The 20807-nt window shown below is 57.3% G+C and overlaps 1 protein-coding gene across 2 annotated transcripts in view; it reads left to right on the forward strand.

Moving 5' to 3' along the window:
* The window catches only part of FBXO21 (F-box protein 21), a 39537-nt gene extending 37953 nt beyond the window's left edge, over positions 1 to 1584 (forward strand). Inside the window, exon 12 of one of the 2 annotated variants that reach the window (XM_079151562.1) lies at positions 246 to 1584. In XM_079151562.1, coding sequence (XP_079007688.1) covers positions 246 to 436 — 191 coding nt within the window. In that variant the 3' untranslated portion in view covers positions 437 to 1584. The remainder of the gene's footprint in view (positions 1 to 245) is intronic. The other variant, XM_079151563.1, reaches the window with a different exon arrangement.
* Positions 1585 to 20807: the final 19223 nt, after the last annotated feature.

Below are 20807 nucleotides of genomic sequence, written 5' to 3' on the forward strand. Positions count from 1 at the left end.
AACCTCTTGCTCAGAGAATAGGAAAATGTTTCTGTCCTGGGGAGCCGTCGGGGGGCCTGGGGCCCCACCCCCGTGGCCAGGCCCTGCCTTTTTCCTTTCGCCTCTTCCTGATCCATGAACATCTTGCTCTTTCCTTTTCACCCTCTCAAAAGAGCCACTAGAAAGGAGTGATGGGGTGCTCTGGAGAGCAGACGCTCGGAGACTGAGACATTAATGAGAATGTCCCTGTGTCTCTTTGCCCACAGAAAACTTGGAGTACAACGTGGAGCCTCAAGAAATCTCGCACCCGGATGTGGGACGTTACTTCTCAGAGTTCACGGGCACTCACTACATCCCCAATGCAGAGCTAGAAATCCGATACCCAGAGGATCTGGAATTTGTCTATGAAACGGTGCAGAATATTTACAGTGCAAAGAAAGAGAACATAGATGAGTAAAGTCGAGTAGAGGACATTGTGCCTTTGCTGCTGCTGCTATCTTCCAAGAGAACGGGATTCCGGAAGGAGACGTCTCCCCGGAGCCCTCTGGACTCACCATCCGGAAGGCCACTGCACCAGTCGTGCTGGTCACCTCCTCCCAGTTTAAATGACGTGTGCTCCCCTCCAGCTGCAAAGACAATGTCGCTCTCCGCCTACACTAGTGAACTAACTTGAAAGGCACTGTGTTCAGTGGCATGGCTTGTACGCGTGTCCTGTGGTGACAGTTTGTGACATTCTGTCCTCATGAGCCTCACGGCCAACACTGGTTCTGTTTACCCACGTCCATTCTTCTGTCGTCTGCACATCTCAGAACATTTCACTTGGTGGACAGATGGGCTGATCCATTTGCAATAATTTCTTTGATTTCTCTGTGGAACGTGCGCAGTCCTGAGTCAGGATCGTGTGTCTTTTTACCCTGAATTTCATTGCATATTCAGAGGTAAAGTCGTGTGCTGTCTTGGCAGCATCTTGGAGACGGAGACGTTAACAAGCAATGTTAATTAGAATCATTAGAATTTATTTTCTTGCCGATATATGAAACACAGATTTTAAGTGTTTATCTCTTTTTTAATTTAAATTGGGAGAGTAACGATTTTCCCTTCCAAATTCCTCTCTTGGAATTATGCACATTTCTATAAATCATGAGTTTTCTATTTTATTACATAAGATTCTTTAGGAAATGCATAATAATGGCTTTCATGAATTTTTCCACATTCATTTTCTTTAAAATGACTACTTTTTTTTATTCTTAAAAAATCAGCTCCAGTATCATGAGTAGGTCTTAAATCAGTGATAGGTTCTTTTTTATTTATAGTGAGCCACACAAACCTGTGTTGAAATATTCTTTCTCATAAATTGTCCTCTCTGGTCTCCAGAGACCAAAAAGTGGGGTTTCACTTTTCTAATCAAAAAGAAAGAACTAATGAAAATGAACCTTAATTTTCTTTTCAGAGAAGAGATTCCATGCCCCGTCATTCCTTAGAGTCACTGCAGATTCTTTGGGATGTGGTGGGGTGGAAAGAAGTCAGTGTCTTCAGTGTGAAGCGTGTGGCTGGTGGGAAAGGGGGGTGTGTGTGGTCTGGCTTCACCAGCCACCAGTGCCCACAAGCACAGGACAAGGCCTGGCCCCTTTCCACATTCTCAGTAGCTGAGCTGAGGGGACCGAGTCTGCAGCTCTGGAGTTGCCGCCTCCCGCTATCTGCGGTTCTAAGTGAGCTAGCTGGTGATCAGCCAGTAGAGCTAACTCCCGGAGTTAGGACTTAGTTACTTTGCGCTGCATTTAGAATGCGTACTACATTTGCTGTAGCCAGCGAGGCTTTAGGAGGCCGCAGTCCGCCACCTCGCCATGTGTCTGTCCATTTGCATGCAGTATTCTCGCCGCGCTCAATGACCGCTTCTTGTTTACCCTTGGGAAACCCTGGGAACCCACCTGAGACCACTTAACAAGTGAAGGCCACGGACGGTTACTAGAAAGAGATGGGGATTTGGCCAGCTGGCTCTTCCAGCCTGAAGTAGCTGCCGTCCAGTGTCCGTGTTCCTCATCAGTCAAATCCAAAGTCAGATGATTTGAACTTGCATTTGAAAATGTGACCACTCACAACACCTGTCCTGCCTGAGGTTGCGGGGATTTTACACTACTCTCATTTAAAGGTAAAAATTAGATAATATGGAATTAACATTAATGAGATGCATTACTAAGAAACTGTGGAGCATGCTGAGAGTTATAATTGTTGGTTTTTGGTTTGATTTCCTTTTTCTCTTAGAGTAACATCAAAGCCAAGAAAGATGGTTTTACCTTTACTGACCCAACTGTAAATATGTATCTAGACTGTTTTTAAATGTGTTTCTTCATGAATGCTTCATTTGGCTCCAGGAAGCCTGTATCACCTGTGTAAGTTGGTATTTGGGCACTTTATATTTTTCTAAAAACGTGTTTTGGATCCTGTACTCTAATAAATCATAAGTTTCTTTTTAAAAAATTTTTCCAAAAGTTTTCTCCATTTTAAAAAGCCCTGTTACAAAAGTAGAACTTTCACAATGTTAAAATATGAAATATTTGGATATAGTAACTTCTTTTCTCTTCAAATGAATGCCAAGATTTTTTTGTATAATGATTAATAAATGGAACTTACCCAGAGAAACCATGCAAATGGCCTGCCCAATCTCGTTTCAGAACAAAAAGCCCAGCCGCAATGAAAGAAGGATCTAGTCTCTCCTGATGGAAGTGTGAGTTTGCACTGTGAGTCCTTGACGTGGGTCAGGATGCCTGTGCGCCACGGTCTCCTCGCTAGTCCCCAAGCTGTAGTAGTCGTGCAGTCTCTGGGAGTATCTTGTGGTCATGCAAAGACCGCGCCTTTGTCATTGTGTGAAAATACATGTAAATGAGACCTGCAGGTGCCTGTAGGAGAACCGGGTCTGCCGTGTGTTCCGTCACTGTTCATCTGAACAATGGCACTGCGCACGGCGGATCCAGAACGTCCTCCGGAGCACTTGTCCTGCCACGCTGCTGCCACGTGAGGACAGAGTGAGGGCTGCTCAGAGTCGCGCGGTTTCCCGCAGTGGTTTCTCCCGGCTGTCGGCACGCTGCCGTGCATGGTGACTTCCCGGGAGGGCAGGCAGGTTGTGTCTTCCCAACCTGTGGGACCTGGAGACCTGGTGGCTGTGTCGTCGATGAGTTCATACTGCATGCCAGCTTGCAGCCAGGCACTGGCTGGGGCAGGGCCAGACGGGACGCGTTTCTGACTTGGTGGCCTGCACACCCTGCATGTCCTTTATTAAAACTAGGAAGACGTTTCGAGCTCAAGGGCTGTACAGAAGCAGGCCGCAGGCTGGAGGGCTGTGGACCGGCCTGCTCGCCCTGCCAGATGTGGGCAGGCCTGGGCTCTGCCCCACTGCAGAGGGAACCCAGTGGGGAACCCAGAGGCCTGCCCACGCCCTGGCAGGGGGAGCAGACGGGTAGGTGGGCGGGAGCGCAGGTGCTGCCAGGTCGCCAGGAACCCGCAAGCTCCAGCCCCTCAGCCACGCTGTCGACTAGGGGCAACTGCCTACCTCCCCGTCCCCCTGTGGTGCTGGGATAGCACAGGGGCCACGTGCACGCCACGCTGAGCCACACCCCGCCAGGCCCCCGCAATGCTTGGTCCTTTCAGGAGCTTCGACAGTGCAGTTCTGAGATTCTGGAACCTTGAGACTTCAGGGCGTTCCTTCCTTGAATAAAATGTGCAATTCTAGAACAGAATGGCCACTTGGAAGTAATTGCATTAGGGCAACGCTGGCCTGTGACTGTAGACCCCAAACACTGTGGCTCAAACCCAAGAGAACCCCCTGCAGGGCCGCCGGGCAGGAGGGGGCGCTGGCCGCAGTCCTCAGCAGGAGGCTGTGGCGGTGGCTTCTGAGAGTCCCTGAGCCTCCCCGGCCCACCCTCAGGGAGTGCGGGGGTGGAGGGCTCGCCCTGAGGCTTCCTGAGCCCGCTGCCAAGAGGCACTGCTGCACCCGCGTAGCTGGCGAGGCGGGACGCGGGCCGGCCACTGCCGCGGTCCACCTGGCGTGCGCTGTGCACAGCCACCTGTGTTAACACGCATCCCAGCATCCGACTCGGTCTCCCCTCTCCCCGCTAAGAGGTCCCGCTGCTGATGAATTCGGACCCCCTGTAGGCGGCGGTGGAAGAGAGGAGGGGGGTCCGTCCAGCGGCGGTTCACACGTGCTGCACTTGCCTCTAAAGCGGAGCCCAAGTCACAGGCCTGCAGCCCGACTCCCGGGGCCACGCGAGCCCTTCCAGGTGGGAAATCCACGGGGGGCTCTGCCTCGTGTGGCTTCCACCCATGGTTCCCCAGTTCCCCCTTGTCCTTGGGGGGATCAGCAACTGACAGATTGGTCCCCAAGACCCATTCAGAGATGAAGCAGGGACAGGACACCTGCAACCCAAGCTCCCATTAGGGAGGAGGAATGAGACACCCCAAATCCCTGGTCTCAGACAGGGCGACATCCTGCAGGGCTCCTGCACCCCTGCCGTGGCCGGGGGTGACCCGGAGGAACACCCTTCCTGCTCTCCATGGCCGGTCCTGCCCTCTCCGGGGCACAGCAGGAAGGTGCCCAAGGGTGGGAGCCACTCCAAGCCTCCTTCCTTCACAGTAAGCTTGAATTTCCCGACACCGATGCTGTTAGAAATCTTATTTAACTAACCTACTTGTGCCAGTAAAGTGCCTGAAGTTGTCTTCCAGAACATTCCAGCCTACGTCATCTTGCACTGAGTGTTAACCAAGGTCAATCTGGTTGTTTAACTGAAAGATGTTTACTGGGCCTTTCTTGTTCAGTGATTTCATCTCTCTCTGTTTCTTTGGTTTTTGGCCTCTGTCTTGGGCTCTAGCCATCCTCCTGCCTCAGCCTCCTGAGTAGCTGGGACTGCACCCAGCTGCAGACTCTGCTTTCAGCCTCGGAAGCAGATTTCTGACTCTTCTTCCCTTGCAGGAAGCAGCAAAGAGCCACCTGCTGGCTGTGCTCGGGCTCTGCAGGCTGCTTCCCCCTCAGCTAGCTGAGGGCTGCGGCCTCGCCTTGCACCAGCCCCTGAGCCCAGCTCTGCCTTTCTGCCTGCTGCAGAGGTCCGCCCAACCTGCAGGGCAGTGCCCACCATAGGTCTTGGTCACGGCGGTTCTCCTCCCAGTGACTTTCTCCGGGTTTCCAGTGGGCGCGTGTTCCCATAGGAAGTTCTGCTTCCTGCTTGACTGTGCCAAAAACTGAGGACGGCGACGCAGTGAAAGGGCCAGAGTCAGGTGCTTAGTGAACATGGGAGGGAAGGAGACCAGTGGCTCTCAGGACATCTGCTGCGCGAGCTGCAGGGTCCAGGGAAGCTAGAGAGCACTTGGAACGGGGCAAGGGCCTTGCTGTGGCTAATACCGGTGAGGCCCTTGATCTCCCCCGTGCACCACCATGCCGAAGCCTGACCTGCAGGATCGTACCGTCGCCTCTGCCGTGTCTCGGTCTGTTTCGCCCTTTCAGAAGCTCCAGGGGCAGCTAAGGCAGTAGGATCACAAGTTCAAGGCCAACCTGGAGAGGCCTTGTCTCAAAATAAAATATAAAAAGGGCTGGAGATGTAGCTCTGTGGTAGAGCATTCCTGGATTCAATCCCTGTTACAGAAAAAACAAAAAGCTGCCTCATTCTCAAAATAAGACCCTAAATGTGCTAAGCACTCCCTCCTGGCCCCGATAACCCCAGTCTGCTTCCATCACTGCGGGTCTGTCTATTCTGGACGCTTGGTACAAGTGGGACCAGATCTGTGGCCGTTGTGGCTGCCACCTCATGGCCTTGCGTTCACGCCCGCACCACACATGCATGGGCACTTCGTGTTTATGACCAAATCTTTCATTTATAGAGAGACCACATTCACTTGAGTGGAACTGGGGGGGGTGGCTCCGCCTTTTAGTTCTTGCAAATAGTGTTGCTTTAAACTCAGAATCAAATTTTAATACCAAAGAGAAGCTGTATAACTACGTACATATTATATGCATCTCTGTGCTTTGTGCCTTGAGTAATATTTTTCCGCTCCCCCCAAGAACAGATTGCTGCCCCCGGGAGGCTGCCCCACTGGGATCCCACCTCCCCGGGAGTGGCACTAGGGGCAGCTGCCGTCTGCCCGCTTCCTGCCGGTCACACTGGTTGGTGTCTGGTCCTTGCGGGTCTTGCAGTGTCCCCTTCCTTGTGCCAGGAGCCGTGGTGGATATAGAGAAGGCTGGTCAGTCACGGGTGTGGGCCACCGGGCAGACTCGGAAGGCCCTTCGGGATCATGTGTTGCCAAATCCTCTCTGCGTAGTTGATTGACAACCCACCGCAGAGCCCTTGACGTCTGTTTCTTTTTAGAAAGTCCCTAGTTCACGGAGAGGGTGTTTTTGCCTGTGGTAAAAATGGGGTGCAGGAAAGTGAGCTGGGAAAGTGAGCCCTGGGCAAGGGCTGCCATCCTCTGAAATGACCCCTGAGTGTCCACAAGGTTAGAAAAAATTGGAAGCCCAAGGGCACCTCTGGGATCGGCTGCCAGGATCGGCTGCCAGGCTCGTTTCTGATTTGCCGGCCGCGGGAAGAATGGGCCCCAAGATGGTCCAGGGACCTTGACGGGCAGGACTGGGGCCTGGGCCTGGGCCTCGGGGCTCGGCACAGCATCTCTCCCGCCCCCGTTCCTCGCTCTGGGGGTTCTGCGCCCTCACTCATCCTCTCATGGCGCCCTCCCCGAGTACTTGGGACTCGGTCCTTGCTTGCTCACCCGCCTCCTCGCGCCAGCCTGCTGTTCCACGGGCCTTGCTTGGTGAAGGGGAAGCAGGACTGCTCTCCCTCCCGTCCAGCGGCCTGTGTGCCTGAAGTTCGGGGAAACCCTGCCCCGAGCCTGCTGGGCTCTTTGCAGGGAGTCGCCCCGCCAGTGCTGTTTCCTCTAAGGCAGGGCTGCCCAGCGTTTCTGCGAAGGGCCAGATAGTGTGCAGTTGCCGATTCATGGGCCATATGGTCGCTGTCGCAATTACTCGGCTCTGCCATCACGGCAGGAAAGCAGCCTCCGCTCAGAAATGAGCAAGTGTGGCTGCGGGCCAGGGCGGCCCTCAGGCTGGTATGTGCATAAAGAAACACCTAAACATTGTTCTTTCAAGGAAGCCTAAGCAACATCAAAAAGCCGAAAAGGGCCAGGCCCGGTGGCACACGCCTGTCATCCCTGTGGCTCAGGAGGCTGAGGCAGGAGGATCGCGAGTTCAAAGCCAGCCTCAGCAAAAGTGAGGTGCTAAGCAACTCAGTGAGACTCTGTCTAAATAAAATACAAAATAGGGCTGGGGACTGCAGACTCTGTGGTCGAGTGCCCCCGAGTTCAAACCCCAGAACCAAAACAACAGTTGAAAAGGGTTGGCTGTGTAGCCCAGTGAGCACGGGCTCAGCATACTCCAGGCCCAGAGCCTCCAAAAGCAAACAAAAAGTTGAAAAAAATCGTGTAATGGAAACCCAGGGGTCCCGAGCGAGACTGAGCATCGGCTGTGGCTTCGTTGTCCTCCTCTCAACGTGCGTGCCCTTTCTCCTGGAGACGACCTGAAGCACCCCCTCCGCACCTGAGCCTGTGTCTCCTGAGATGAGAACACATTCTTACATGAGCCCACTGCAGGCACACCTAAGGCGATTAATAGTGACGCAAAGAGCGCTCCTGAAATATGGGACTGGGTGTTGGGGATCCACCGGTTTGATCATACAGTCCTGGACCACTTCAGTTCTGAGTCACTCCCTGACCTGTAGCTTGAGTGGACTTCGCGGGGGTTGGAAGGCACCAAAGAAAACGCCAGCAAGACCTTTCGCACCAGGCGAGGCAGGGCGGGCGCTTCCCGGCTTCCTGGCAAGCAGGAGGCCCTGGGTTCCAGCCCCGGTACTGACTTGAACAAGCCATCCATGCTGATCCCTTGGCCACGGTGAACCCCGAGATTGCCCAACAACCAAACAGCTGCTGTTCCAGGTAAGCCTATGTTCTGGAATCTTCTCTCACCCTGGGGATGAAGTTCAGGAGAAACCACTTTTCTATGCCGGTAGCTGTAGCGAGGCGCTCCACCACCTGGCAGGAATGGTCACCTGTGTTTTCCAGCACAGTTGAGTGGGAGCCCCCAGGACCAGCACCGCGACCTGCGTCCTGTCCTCTGGCCCAGTGCTGAGCCCCTGGCCCCACGTGGCCTCCTGAGGCTGTGCAGATGGGGGATCACCGAGGTCCCTTGTGAAGGCCCGGCACCGTCCTGTGCTCTCCTGAATTTTAAAATCAGTTATATCATCTACCACCTTAATTTACTCGACCACAGTCACCAAGAGAAACCCTCTGGTCAGGGTGGGAGAGCAGCCATGCCAAGGTCGGGAGCTGTGACTGACTTCTGTGCGGGGCAGGGTGGCTCTCAGCCGTGGCATCTGCAGAGAACCTGACCGTCTCTCTTCTCAGGTGGCCAGTGAGCCGGGGACGCGCCGGCGCCTGCAGACGTCGCCCTCGCTGCCGCCCAGCCTGCCCTCCAGGCCCCTCGGGCTGCGCAGCCCCAGTGCCTGGAAGCCCACCCTTCTCCGGGGGTGCAGGCCCGCTGGCTGCGTGGACCTCAGCCCTTTTCAGTGCTGGGCCTTTAGGCCAGGACTTGGCCAGCCCTCCGCTGAGCTTCGCCCCCAACCCCACGCAGAGGTGTGTATTTTTTCTTCTTTTGAGACAGGGTCTTGCTGAATTGCCAGGTGGGGCTGGGACTCCTGGCCTCAGGCGATCCTCTGGCCTCAGCCTCCCAAGCAGCTGGGCCTGCAAGCCACACCTCTGCGCCCAGCCGCCATCCCTCCCTCCTGCTGTCTGACCACTCTGCTTCCCCTTCTTCTGGACTGGTGGGGTTTTGGTTTTCTGAGCACTGGACAACAGACTCGTGCTCACGCACAGTGTCACTGTCCTCAAGAGCTCTGGGCTACTGGAGAAGCCTGACCCAGAGTCCCTGTTCTGACTACAGAGGCCACAGCAGGGCCCGCCGGGGCCTCAGCTTCAGGGTGCTGTGGCTGGAGCCTCTGGCTTTGCTCCTGCACGCTGGCACGCAGGGGCCTGCATCCCTCTGCTCGCGGAGGCCGGGGGGCCCTCAGCTCTGCCTGTGGCCACTGCAGTCAGGACTTGGGCCTCGTGGTGTGGACAGTGGAGTTCTGTGGCCCTCCTCCCAAGCCCCAGAGACTGGGGCAGATGTGGGGTGGCGAGGAGGGAGGGCCCAGTGGGATGGAGGGGCTGCGTGGGCCTCACGTGGCTCTGGGGGTCTGGCTGGCACCTGTCGGTCCCCAGGGCTGTGTGCTGTGGGGCTCCTGGGTTTGAATCCTTGCAGGGCCCGGTGGGAAGGGGAGTGGGGGCTCCTGAGGTTGGTGCTCACACCTGGACATTCAGACCCGGACTGCCTGCGTCCAGAGACTGACACCTGAGAGGCAGGCACACTTCCAGAATGTTCGAGGAGTCTCTGGCTGTCTCTGGCTTTCCTGTGACAGGACAGCGCCAGGAAGCACACACTTTTCACGCTGGGTCAGAGCTCACGGGTCTGAGACCTTTTTCTGTACCACCGTACACCTACGCAGGGGTCTGTAGTTTCTACACAAAGAAACTAAGGCTCAGAGAGGTTGAGTAACTTGCCCAAGATGGCACAGCTCCTGAGGAACAAGACCCCAGCCAGCTCTACCTGCCCCCAAACCCCTGCTGCTTGCATTTCTCCCAGGCCCTTAGTTTCAACTCCTCCCCTGCTGGGAACAGCAAGAGCAGCGCAGTTGCTATGGAGAGGTCTCTGGTTGCCAGTCCTCTGGTGACACAGTAGCTGAGTGAATGAGGCTCAGAAGGGCAGTTCGGACCCTGGGGACCCTGGGGACCCTGGGCCGGAGCAGAAGTCACTAATGTCGCATCGTCCTTCTGCCTTTCCAGGGATTCAAAATTGCCAACCAAGACACCCGGAGGACCCCGTGTCCCCTGGTCTCTCCGGCTGGCCGCTTGGTGGCGTCTGGTGGCCGTCCGCCTCTGTCACAGCTCCCACCGACCCTTTTCCTCGATGGCTCAGACCCCCTCCACGTGCCACGTGCCTTCGCTGCTCACTGAGAGTGGCTTCCCGCTGCCTGGAGCTGGTCTGGAGCTGGTCTGGAACGTGCTGGGTGAGCTGCGCAGCGCAGCCCCCAGGCGAGCCGAGTGGGGTGTGCACAGGGCCACGGAGCGGCCAGCCGCGGCAAGGGGGCCCAGGCCTGCCGTCCCCTCCAAGGAACCCAGGCTGGGGCGGCTTCCCGGGGTGACTCGGGACAAGCAAGGCCCGTTGCCAGCCGCCCAGCAGGAAGGCTGCAAGGCTGGCCCGGCGCCTCCTGCCTCCGCGTTCTGGAGATGCGTCTGATCACTTTGTCCTAAAGGGAAAGGCCGCTGCCTCCTGGCGGCCAGTGGGCTGTGGGTCTCAGGCTGGGATGTGAGGGTCGGGAGAGCGCTGCTGCCTCTGTGGGCTCCAGGACCCCCGGGGTGCAGGCCAGGCCTGGGACTCTGAGAAAGGAAGCTGGCTCTGCCCCACCTGGGCCAGGACGGTCCCCTCCCTGGGCCCAGGAGCCGTGCCGGTCCCCTGTAGGCGTCCATCCGCCTCAGCCTCCAGGAGGAGGCCGACTCCTGAGCAATGCAGAGGGGTCTCGGGAGCTGGGCGCGGGCCGGCGGCAGCGGCTACCCAGGCCTCTGCTCATCAACTGAGTGAGCGGTGCCCACCCCGGGCACCTGTCACTCCTCATGCCTGGTCGGCAGCCTCTGCAGCCTCTGCTCCGCAGCCTCCACCCTCGGCAAGGCCACCGCCAACCCGGCAGGTTCACCTGCCTTGGGGCCGCGGTTCCTCAGATCCCGTCTCCTTGAGTTACTCCCTGGCTGGATGGCTTCCCACGGCCAGGATGATGTCCAGACCCCAGCCACTCAGCACCTCCCACACGCCGACCGCTCACCAGCCCTCCAGGCTCCCGCCGCCTTCCCCCCCTGGGCCGAGGCTTGCAAGGAACCCCCCTCCGTCATCCCTGCCCAGGGCGTGGCCCAGCCCCTCTGCTTTGCTGGAGCTGCCTGGCTGCGCTCCGCACCCCCAGGCCGCCCTGGGGCTGGTCGGGCTTTCCTGCCCTCGCCATGCCGGGATGGCCCTGCCTCTGAAGTTTTATTTCCTGCCCGTGTGCCCCCAGGTGCTTTGAGCACAGGGGCTTCTAGGCGTATTTCCTGCATCCAGCAGTGACTGTTGTCTGCTCTGCTGAATCGAAGATGCCTCGTTATGTTTTTGAAAGAAACCATCCCTCCTTCCTCCTTATGAACAGACCCAGAATTTGTTCTAGTTCCAAGATATGATCTAACTATGTGTGGCTGAAGCCAAGATGGTTAACTCAGTTTGCCAGCTACCGGCTTGGGAGAGAGAGTGACTCAGTCTGGCATACCCCAAGTCTACAGAGAAAGGTTGGTGAGATTTTGCTCTGTAATGAAAGAAGAGAAACTTTCCCTTCTGCTTCCTCTCTTCCTGATGAGTCCTCTGAAGAGAGAATGTGATGGTTGGTGCTGCTGCAACTACATTGCAACCATGAGAGAAAGAGAAAGACCTAAAGAATTATAAAAATGCCAACCCAGAGCTCCAAATTTGCTGAGCTGCTGTTCTAACCCTGGCAGTGCCCATCTCACTTGTTGGTAGGAGAGAGAATATGCATCTCCGATGGTTTGGCCAGGCATTCTTCAAGGTCTAATGAGTCCCACAGAGCCTAAAGCACGCTCCGCCGTTATCTCCTTATGGAGTCAGGGCTCGCTGTACAAAGAGAAGACCGAGGTTTCCCCTCTTCGTCTTCCCAGCCGTGGGTCTCTCCCTGTTCACCTGCCAATCAAACGTGTGGGCTCCTCCCGGAGAGGGTCTGGCCAGAACGCAGGGACTAGGAAACCGGAGCCAGCCGGAGGCCCCGTCTGCCTCCTCGTGTGGGTCTTAGAGAAGCCCAGCCGCGTCCTCCCACTGTCCCAGGTCCCGAGCCAGCTGAACGGAGCCGGCTGCCGCCCCTCCCACGAGGACGGCCAGGGAAGAGCCGCCCGGTCCTGCAGGTGCCCAGGTCCTCACCAGGCAGCGGCCTTGACCTGGGAGGGTGGCAGGGGGTTGCATCTGGTTCTCTGTGACAGGCCCCCTGGGGGCGGTGCCTTCTCCCTGGCAATCCGTCCTGCAGGGGGCGCTCAGCTCTGAAGCACAGCCACTCTGAGTACTGAGTACTGACGTCCAGGTGGCCGCAGGACAGGTGGAGAGGCAGCCGCACACAGGCTGGCCGCCTCTGCCTCGGCATCCGTCCCCCACCGCGTGAAGACCCCCGAGACGGCGCTTTCCGTGCGGCCAGTGACGCAGACGCTCCTCACAGCCAGCCTCCGTTGCTGGTAGAAGGTGGGGAAGGACAGGAAGAGCTGGTGACATGGGGAGTTCTGAGACCTGGCCGAGGGCACAGAGAGTAAGAGGCCCCAGGCTCCGTAGGTACATCGGACTGTAACAGTGGGGTCACGTCTCCAGGGCTTTGCCCATCCGTCCCTCCGGTCCTGGACAGACCCCCAGGGCAGGCGCTGCAGGTCATTCACATGCTGGAGACGAGGGTTCAGGGCCAAGGAAGCAGCTCAGACGCAAAGCTGGAGGCCCTGCCCCTCTGGAGCTGCACCCTGGTCCTCGAAGTCTGGTCCCTGGACCAGCTGCAAAGCATCGCCTGGGAACTTGTGGAAAGAGGTTCTTGGGCCCTGGATCCACTGAGTCAGGAGCTCGGGGCCGAGGCCCAGGGCTCTCTGGTGACACCAAGAACGGGGACCACTGAGGAGGGAGGCGTGCTAGGCCCAGATGTTTTGAAGACTATAAGGCACGTGTTTGTCAGTGTGAGGTTGGTTGTGGGCTTTTTTTTTCCAACCAGGGGCTTTTGACCACTGAGCCACACCCCCAGCCCTTTTTTACATTTTATTTAGACACAGGGTCTTGCCGAGTTTCTTAGTGCCTTCCTAAGTTGCTGAGGCTGGTTTCGAACTCGCAATCCTCCTGCCTCAGCCTCCCAAGCCACTAGGATTGCAGGTATGAGCCACCGTTCCCGGCTAGCATAGGGTTTTTGGTGTCCCTAAAGACTTTTGTGAAAGATTATTCAGGGCTACCTTGCTGGCTTTTTAAAAAGTAATCATCTGGTCTGGTGTGTAGCTCAGTGGTAGAGCACATGCTTAGCATGAGTGAAGTCCTGGAATCAATGTCCAGAACAAAAATATTTTAAATTTTAAAATGTTTTCAAAGTAAAAATTAATATTCTATTCATTACAAATGCAAATTCAAAACACCATATCGAAAGATTTTATGTTGAATTATGAATATCAGTATTTTGCTTATAAATTGACTCCATTTTACAATCACTTCAAGGTGTTTTTTTTTTTAGGCACTTAATTAAATTCTCTTGAGTTCCTTAAATGCTTAATGGATTTAATATATTTGATTTCTTCTTAAGCACTTTTCAAAACCTTCCCAAGTACTTCATCCTGAACGCTCACGCATCCCCTACAGTCAACTTTTAAATAGGACAGACTTGCCTTCCTTCAGAGGGTAGTGTGCTGTTTACAAACGTGTGTAAAAAATTCGCTTAGAACTTGACAGTTAAAATCCGGCCGATACACTGGCCCTAATGGACTTAACTGCTGAACCGTGTGCTCAGAGATGGCCGAGGTGGTGCACCGTGGGGTTCTGTGTATTTTACCAAGACTTTCAGAAAGATCTGGCCACAGACGATCACCCGCTTCATTTAAAACTGAACACAAGGCCTTTCAGTCGGATGACGATGATGAAATTCTCAGAAACGTTTTCAAGACCTTTAAAATACAAAATGTACGAACATACGTGGACCACTTTCCACTTTCTATAATACAGAACCACAAGGAAAGAAGAAGAAAAACTGGCTTTGCTCCACTTCGTCATTTCCATGCTTCAAGCTACATCTTTTGGGGATTCAAGATCCCCATGAAGAAGAAGCACCGCGCCACCTCTAGCAAATTGGCAGTCCCTGCCGGCACAGAGGCCGAGAACTGCTTTTGGGCCAGAACGAGGAATCGATTTTTCCAGGGACCTCAGCTGCACTCCACAGTCACTGCGGAGGAGATCCAGGCCCTCAGCTCCACGTGCAATTCCCCGGCCCCCATGCTGCTCCTCCCCAGCGGGAACCTCTGGCCCTTCCCTCTGCCTCACCCTGTCCACCCGCTGCCTCCTTCCCACCTGCCAGGCCCCTGGTGCCCACGGCCCTCCCCCAGGTTCCGCTCACTCTGCAGCCTTGGCTTCTCCTTCCACTGGAGGCTGGTGTCCACTGAGGTCCATGGAGAAGGGGCCTCATCCAGAGAGGAGGACTTCACCCTGGCCCCCAAGGTCGAGAGGGACTGCGAGGCAGGGGTGCATCTGGAGAGGCCGGGGAGCGGCCAGGTGTGTGACTCCCCTTCCTGCCTTCCCAGCAGGCGTGTCCCCTGCCCCCTGCGTGCCATTTATGTCCCTCCATGTCTGGGGCCTGACCAGCGGGCTGACACCATGCCTCCTGGACCACAGGTCATCTCTAGGCCCTGGAGGCACTCGCCCTGTAGTGCTTTCCACCATGCGTGGGGTCCCCAAGCAAGTGTGAAAGGATGCAGAGGCCACCCACCGTGTCACTGGGTGGCGCATCTCCATGCAGACGGCAGTGGTGACTAGGGTCGGTGGGTGGTGAGAAAGAAAGATCCGCTTCAGCCTCGTCACTCGCCCAGGGCGAGGACATCAGCTAGCCTAGCATCTATCCAGGGGGACACGCCCACGCATAATCCGCCAGCACAAGTTGCCAGAGATCTGTGACAACACTGGGCAGGCAGGTGACACACATCTGCAGTCCCAGCAACTCGGGAGGCTGAGGCAGGAGGATGGCAAGTTCAAGACCAGCCCGGGCAACTTGGCAGGGCTGTGTCTCAAGATCAAAAGGGCTGGGATGTAGCTGAGTGGGAGAGGGCCCCAGGTTCAATCCCTGGAGCCGGGAAAGACGGGAAGGAGGAAGGCAGGCTCCGGAGTCCGCAGGGAAACAGGAGCAGCCCTGCCTCTCACCTCGTGGACACAGCAGTCCTGGAGGAGGCTGCCCCGCCAGGAGGCCGAAGCCAGGCGGGACGCTTTGTAAAGGCCGTGGTCCTCATTGCTACTCAGCCAAGAGGGCGCTGTTGCTAGGAAGCTCCTCTGGAGATGGAGAAACTGAGCCTCAGCGGGCGGACTGAGCTGCCCCAGGTCCCCGGGGAAAGGAAACCCGTGTCGGAGACGCCTGGCTTCCTCGGGTCCCATGCTGATCCCGGGTTGGGAGAGGGGATGCCCCTGTCCCGTTTCTGATGCCCTCGCCCTGGCGGGCAGCAGAGTTCTACAGCTGACTATGAGCCTGGTGGATGAAGACTCGGGCAAATCCCGTGCCTGTCACTGGCACCAGCAGTGCCCGTAAGTGGCCGACGCCCAGATGGCTGCCTGCGCTGCTGCGAGCTTCTTTGCTGCGGCATTCGTCGCTGCCTGCTTTATAGATGCAGGCGCGGGGCACAGAGAAGCAGAGAGGTTTCCCCGGGTCACAGAGCTGGGAAGCCAGGTTGGGGACCCAGGTCATCCATGCACCGCGCTCCCGCCAAACCCCGTCCAGCCTGGCACCACTATGGGATGGGGTCCGTGGATTCAGGTGACACGTTCTGATGCTGTGACACCAAGCCGCTGGGCAGGGAGGGCGTGTCTCCGCCGAAGCGCTTTGAACATCTTGCATAAAGGAAAGAAGCGCCTACCCAGCAGCCCTGTGCACCACGAGTCTCTAAGTGATTATAAAAAGCCGCGGGAGTCGGAGACTCCGGCAGGCGGAGGTGTGCTGGGAGACAAGAGTAGTGGCGGAGCTGCTCTCGCGACATCAGCTCTCGGCTGCCGTGCGTTTGCAGCGCTCACAGCAGCCAGCAGCAGGGTGCTCCTGGGGGGGCGCTGTCCCTCCTGAGAGGGCTGCATCGCACCTGGGCACCCAGGCAGGGGGAGCAGGGGCGGGGGGTCCTCCGCCGAGCAGCCTCTAGCTCCCGTCTGGAGGCCTCTCACCTGTCACGCCCCCTCCCCATCACCCCGTCTGCTGAAGGCTAGCAGGGGAGGGGCTCGGGGGTCCCTGGGGCCCCCAATTTTCACCACCCCTTTTCAGCAGGGTCTCTGTCCCATTCGCCGCCATCTCACCGCCTTGGCACCCCCTGGGGCAGGGACTCTGACCAGTGGGAATCTGACGGTCCCTGCCCCCGTGAGCAGCAGGCTCTGGGGCTTCCTGTGCACACCAGGGCTTTGGCTCTCTCACGACTGAAAGGACAGCTGTAGTCCAGACCCCTACTCACAACCCCGACAGTGTCCACTGGCTTTTCCAAGGTCAAAATAAACAATGTGGGGATAGAGAATACAGATTAAGTCCAACCAAGGTCAAGTCCTGGTCCCACCTGGAGCTGTGAGCGCATAGTGGCGGGACTGGAGCGTGCAGGAGGGAAGGGGGACAGTTTAAGCCGGATAACTGAAAATGCTGCTTCAAATTGGTGTGGCCACCATGGAAGACCTGACGGAGGTTCCTCAGAAAATTAAGATAGAATCGCACAGGATTCGGCAGTCCCGTTCCTGGGGACCACCAGATCAGTATCTCCAAGAGACATCCGCCTGGCTTGCTCACTCCAGCGGTCCTTAAAATAGCCAAGTGCGGACACCCCTCCACCCGCAGAGGCATGGCAAAGAAAATGTGCTCATGCAGTGCGCTCGTGTGTGGGTGTGTGTGTGCGTGCACCACTCAGCAAGCTTTTGGGCCCCGTAGGAGGCACGTTCCCATTCTTTGGTAAATCAGCGGGAGTTTCTGTCTTTAGGGACACCCCTGGTAACGGAGGTGTCAGGAATTTGGAGTTAATATCTGGGTGACCTTGGCCAAGTCACCTCTCTTCTCTAGCTTCAGGGCTTGTTCACTTATTCATTTATTAAAGAGTCTCCTTTGGAGCTGGGCACGGTGGCGCACGCCTGTAATCCGACTCGGAAGACTGAGGCAGGACGATCTCAAGTTCAAGGTCAGCCTCAGCCACTTGGCAAGACCTGTCTCAAAATAAAAAGGTCTGGGGATGTGGCTCAGTGGTTGAGCACCCTGGGTTCAAGCCCCAGTACCACACACACACACACACACACACACGAGTGCCCTTCGGGCTGCCTTGGAGATGAAGCCCGTGGGTACTCAGGTCAGGCTCTCTAAGTCAGTTGTGAAGTTTAAAACCTGACTCACCCGCTCCTGCACATCGGAAGGCAGGACCTAGTTGTAGAAAGAGAGAAACCGCAGCTTGGAGAGCCAGGAACCAAGGTCAGAGTCACGGGCAGCCAAACTGCTCTTGAAGATGCAGTGACCACAGAGCAGGGCACGCACAGCGTGGGGTGCGCATCCTGTGCAGGGAATCTGCCTTGCCTGCGCGTGCAAATGCCCAGTGACACTGAGCACAAAGCCAGCCGGTGACAGTACTCCTTATTGGCTTGGTATGATATTTAGTTCCCCCGTTTTACTGAGATGATTGAAAAAATAAAACTTGCATCTACTTAGGAATGTACACTGTGAAATTCAAATACGTGTGTGTATTGTGAGCTGATTACCACAATCAGGCTGATTACCGTGCCACCTCATGGAGCTACCCTCACCCGTGTGTGATGAGAGCCCTCGAGAGCTCCCCTCTATGCAAAATTCAAGCAGTGAACCAGCCACAGTCACCAGGCTGCGCGCTGGTCCGCAGAACTCCATCACGCCAGAGCTGCAGGTTCGTACCCTTGGCCCGCGCCTCCCCGGCCGCCCCCTGCCTTGTTCTCCGTGTTCCACACGCGGCTTCTGCCAGCTTGACTTTATATTCCACGCCTAAGTGAGATCACGTGGTAGTCCTCTTTCTATTTCTGGCTTTTTTCACTCAGCAAAAGGTCTCCAGGTTCATCCTTAAAGGCTGAATAATGTCCCATTGTTGTTCGGAGGAGAGGCACCTGGGAGGTGCACCTGTGTCCCCCTCCCGCCCTCACCGCGCCTGCTTCTGCTGGAGCTCTCTCTCCTCGATGAACCCCAGCTTCCAGCCCAGGTCACCCAGCAGAGCTCTCCAGGACGCTAGAGCCACGCACAGGCACAGGCGGTGCGGGAACCGCCCCCAGCCAGCATGATTCTGTTTGTGATTGGCATTTCTCCACCCTGGTGGTTGTGCCTTGCTAAAAAAACGCCCTCTCCCAGGACCTCCCAGCCCTTCCTGAGATTCTGACTCCATCTGCTGGGGATCAGAGCTCCCAGCTGGGTCTCAGGTGCAGCCCAGGCCAGAGCCATGGTCCTCAACCTGGACAGTGTGTTGGAAGGAATCACCTGGGGGTTGAAATACCTCCCGCCCTCAGCCCACCCCGGCCGGACCTGGTCATCCCTCGCCTGGCTCTGGGTCCCCAAGCAGACAGGCTGCCTCCCGGAGTCCTCCGACTCCGGAAAGAGACTGCCCCAGGCTGCGGCGTGGGAATGTGCCTCTCCAGAAAGTCTGTTCTCGGGCTGCAGCACGGCCTTCCAGTCCCTGCCCTCTGGGCAGGAGGCAGACACAGTGCGTGGGCGCCAAGGCTCACCTGCCTGTCCGCCATGCTTCGCAGACAGGACAGAGGGAGAGACCCTTGCTGTAACCCCTGGGCCAGCTCACTTTGCCCTGACACTCCTCCCCACCTCTCTGAGGTCCCCTGGGAAGGCTGCCTCTGCTGGACCCCCGGTTCCCTGGGCCCTTCCCAGCATGCTCTGCTGCTCCTGGGGTGCATGGCAGGGGGCCAGGGGATGGGGCTGAGTCACCCTGTCCACACATGCCTCCCTCCACCCAGAGATCCACAGGCCCTCTCTCGGTCCTGTGATGTCAGGTGGCTGGCCTTGAGCCCCAGGTTCCACGGATCTCTGGCTGCCTGCTCCCTCCGTCCGTGGGGCTCAGACGGCTCCTGGGGGCCTTCCTCCCCCGCCTTCAGCCCACACCCTGAGCACAGCTTCTCTCTGCAGACTCCCTCCCCTGTCGCTGCCCTCCTCCTAGTCCCCCCTGAGACTTGGCCAGGACCAGCCACTGCCCCTGGAGCACCAGCCAGGTGACCAGAATAACACACCTCCCCCCTTCCAAGTGCCCTGGAGTGTGAGAACTTCGTGTATGACTTTTGTGTTCATTGGGCAGATTCTGCAAGGGTTTGAAGGGTGGGCCATTTGCCTAAGACCAAGACAGGACTTGAACACAGACCCATAGTACCCCATCCCACCCTCTAGAGCAGAGGGAGTTTGTGTAAGACCACTCCAGTGAATCAATCTCAGTGACCCCAGGAACCTGCGTTTTCATACAAGAAGGCAGAAGGGCCCAACCTAAATGGCCCAGGACCACCCCGGGAGAGTCACTAGCAGCTTTGCCCCCCATTCCCTGGTCTGAGGCTAGATCCAGCCATTGGGTTCTTGCTGGGAGACCACTCAGAACTTCCGTTTCCTCTTCTGTGCAAATGACTGGGTTGAACTGCCCAATCCTCAGGGGCTCTTCCACCCTGCCTGGAGGACTCCACCCAAAGAGGGAGGAAGGCGGGGGTCGGGGGGGAGGCTTTCTCTCCAGTTTTCCTCACCCAGGACCCCCATCACGTCCAACAGTGAAGACTCTATCCAGGATATGCACCTCCTCTGCCTGCAGCTGGGGGCCCCAGAGCCTCTGTCTCCTGCCCTGGGTGGAAGGGAAGCTTCTTCCACCTACAGAGCCCTGGAGAGCAGCCAGGAAGCCGCCCGTCTTATCCCCCATCCCACTCCTTCCTCCTTCCCTCTCGAAGGCTGAAGCCATGCATGTTGTCTGCAGCCAGCCCTGGGAGGAGAGCAGAGAGCAGCGAGTGGACAGCTGGAAGGAGCTCTCCGGGCTTGGCCTGGCCAGCGCCGGCAGGCCCCGAGCTCTGCTGAGTCAGCGTGGCCAGCAGGGCCGGGGGCCTGGGTGGCGCCTGCCCGGGCCGGCCCGTGGAGAGCTCTCACTGTCTCGCTCCCAGGTAAGCCCCAAATTAAGGACTGTGCCAACCCTGCACCCCAACGCACATTTACCATCCGCCTCCCAGGCGCCCTGCCGGTCCCACTGGCTTGCAGCCATCCCAGGGGACAGGAGGAGGACGGCCGGGCCTGCACCTCCCCCTCTGCTCCTGGAGGCTCCAGGATGCCGGGGGTGGCAGATCAGCCCGGGTGTCCACAGCCAGCGGTGTTGCCACTGCAGCCCTGCCACTACTGTCCCACCAGAGCGGGGCCTCCTGAAGGCCAGACAGCAGAGGGACCAGGAACAGCAGAGGCTGTGTGGGGACCTGACCTCCTGTGGCCTCTGCTGGTCTGGGCTCCCTCTGGAGCCTGAGTGTGAAGTACGGGCCTCAGGGGCTGGGGACAGCATCCACGTCCCCTGCAGGCCCTGGACCTTGCACCCCCAGACCCCCTCGCCTGCTCCAGGAGTTCGCAGGGTTTCTTGGTGTGGGATCCTCGGGTGGCCTCAGAACGAGGGGCCCTTATTCAAAACACAGATTCCTGGGCCCGCAGGCAGGACTCAGGGCAGGAAACGCTGAGGAGGCGGGCAGACACTCTGAGGCTGTCCTCCCTTCTCAAGCCTCCATCCCTCGTGCTCGGGGAGGCTTGAGCAACGGCCACTCGCGGTGTTTCCAGCGAGGACAGAACAGTGGAGAAGGGGGTCCTGTGCAGGGGGTCACTCATCTACCTGTGGCAGAGTGATTCCGAAGGTGGAAGAAATCCATCTGAATTTCCTCCCTTCTTTGCCAGACTGGTAACCTGCAGCAGAGACAGGCGCCTGCCAGGAGGGTCACCGGT

This window comes from Sciurus vulgaris (assembly GCF_902686455.1).
Source record: "Sciurus vulgaris genome assembly, chromosome: 8".
Lineage (NCBI taxonomy): Eukaryota > Metazoa > Chordata > Mammalia > Rodentia > Sciuridae > Sciurus > Sciurus vulgaris.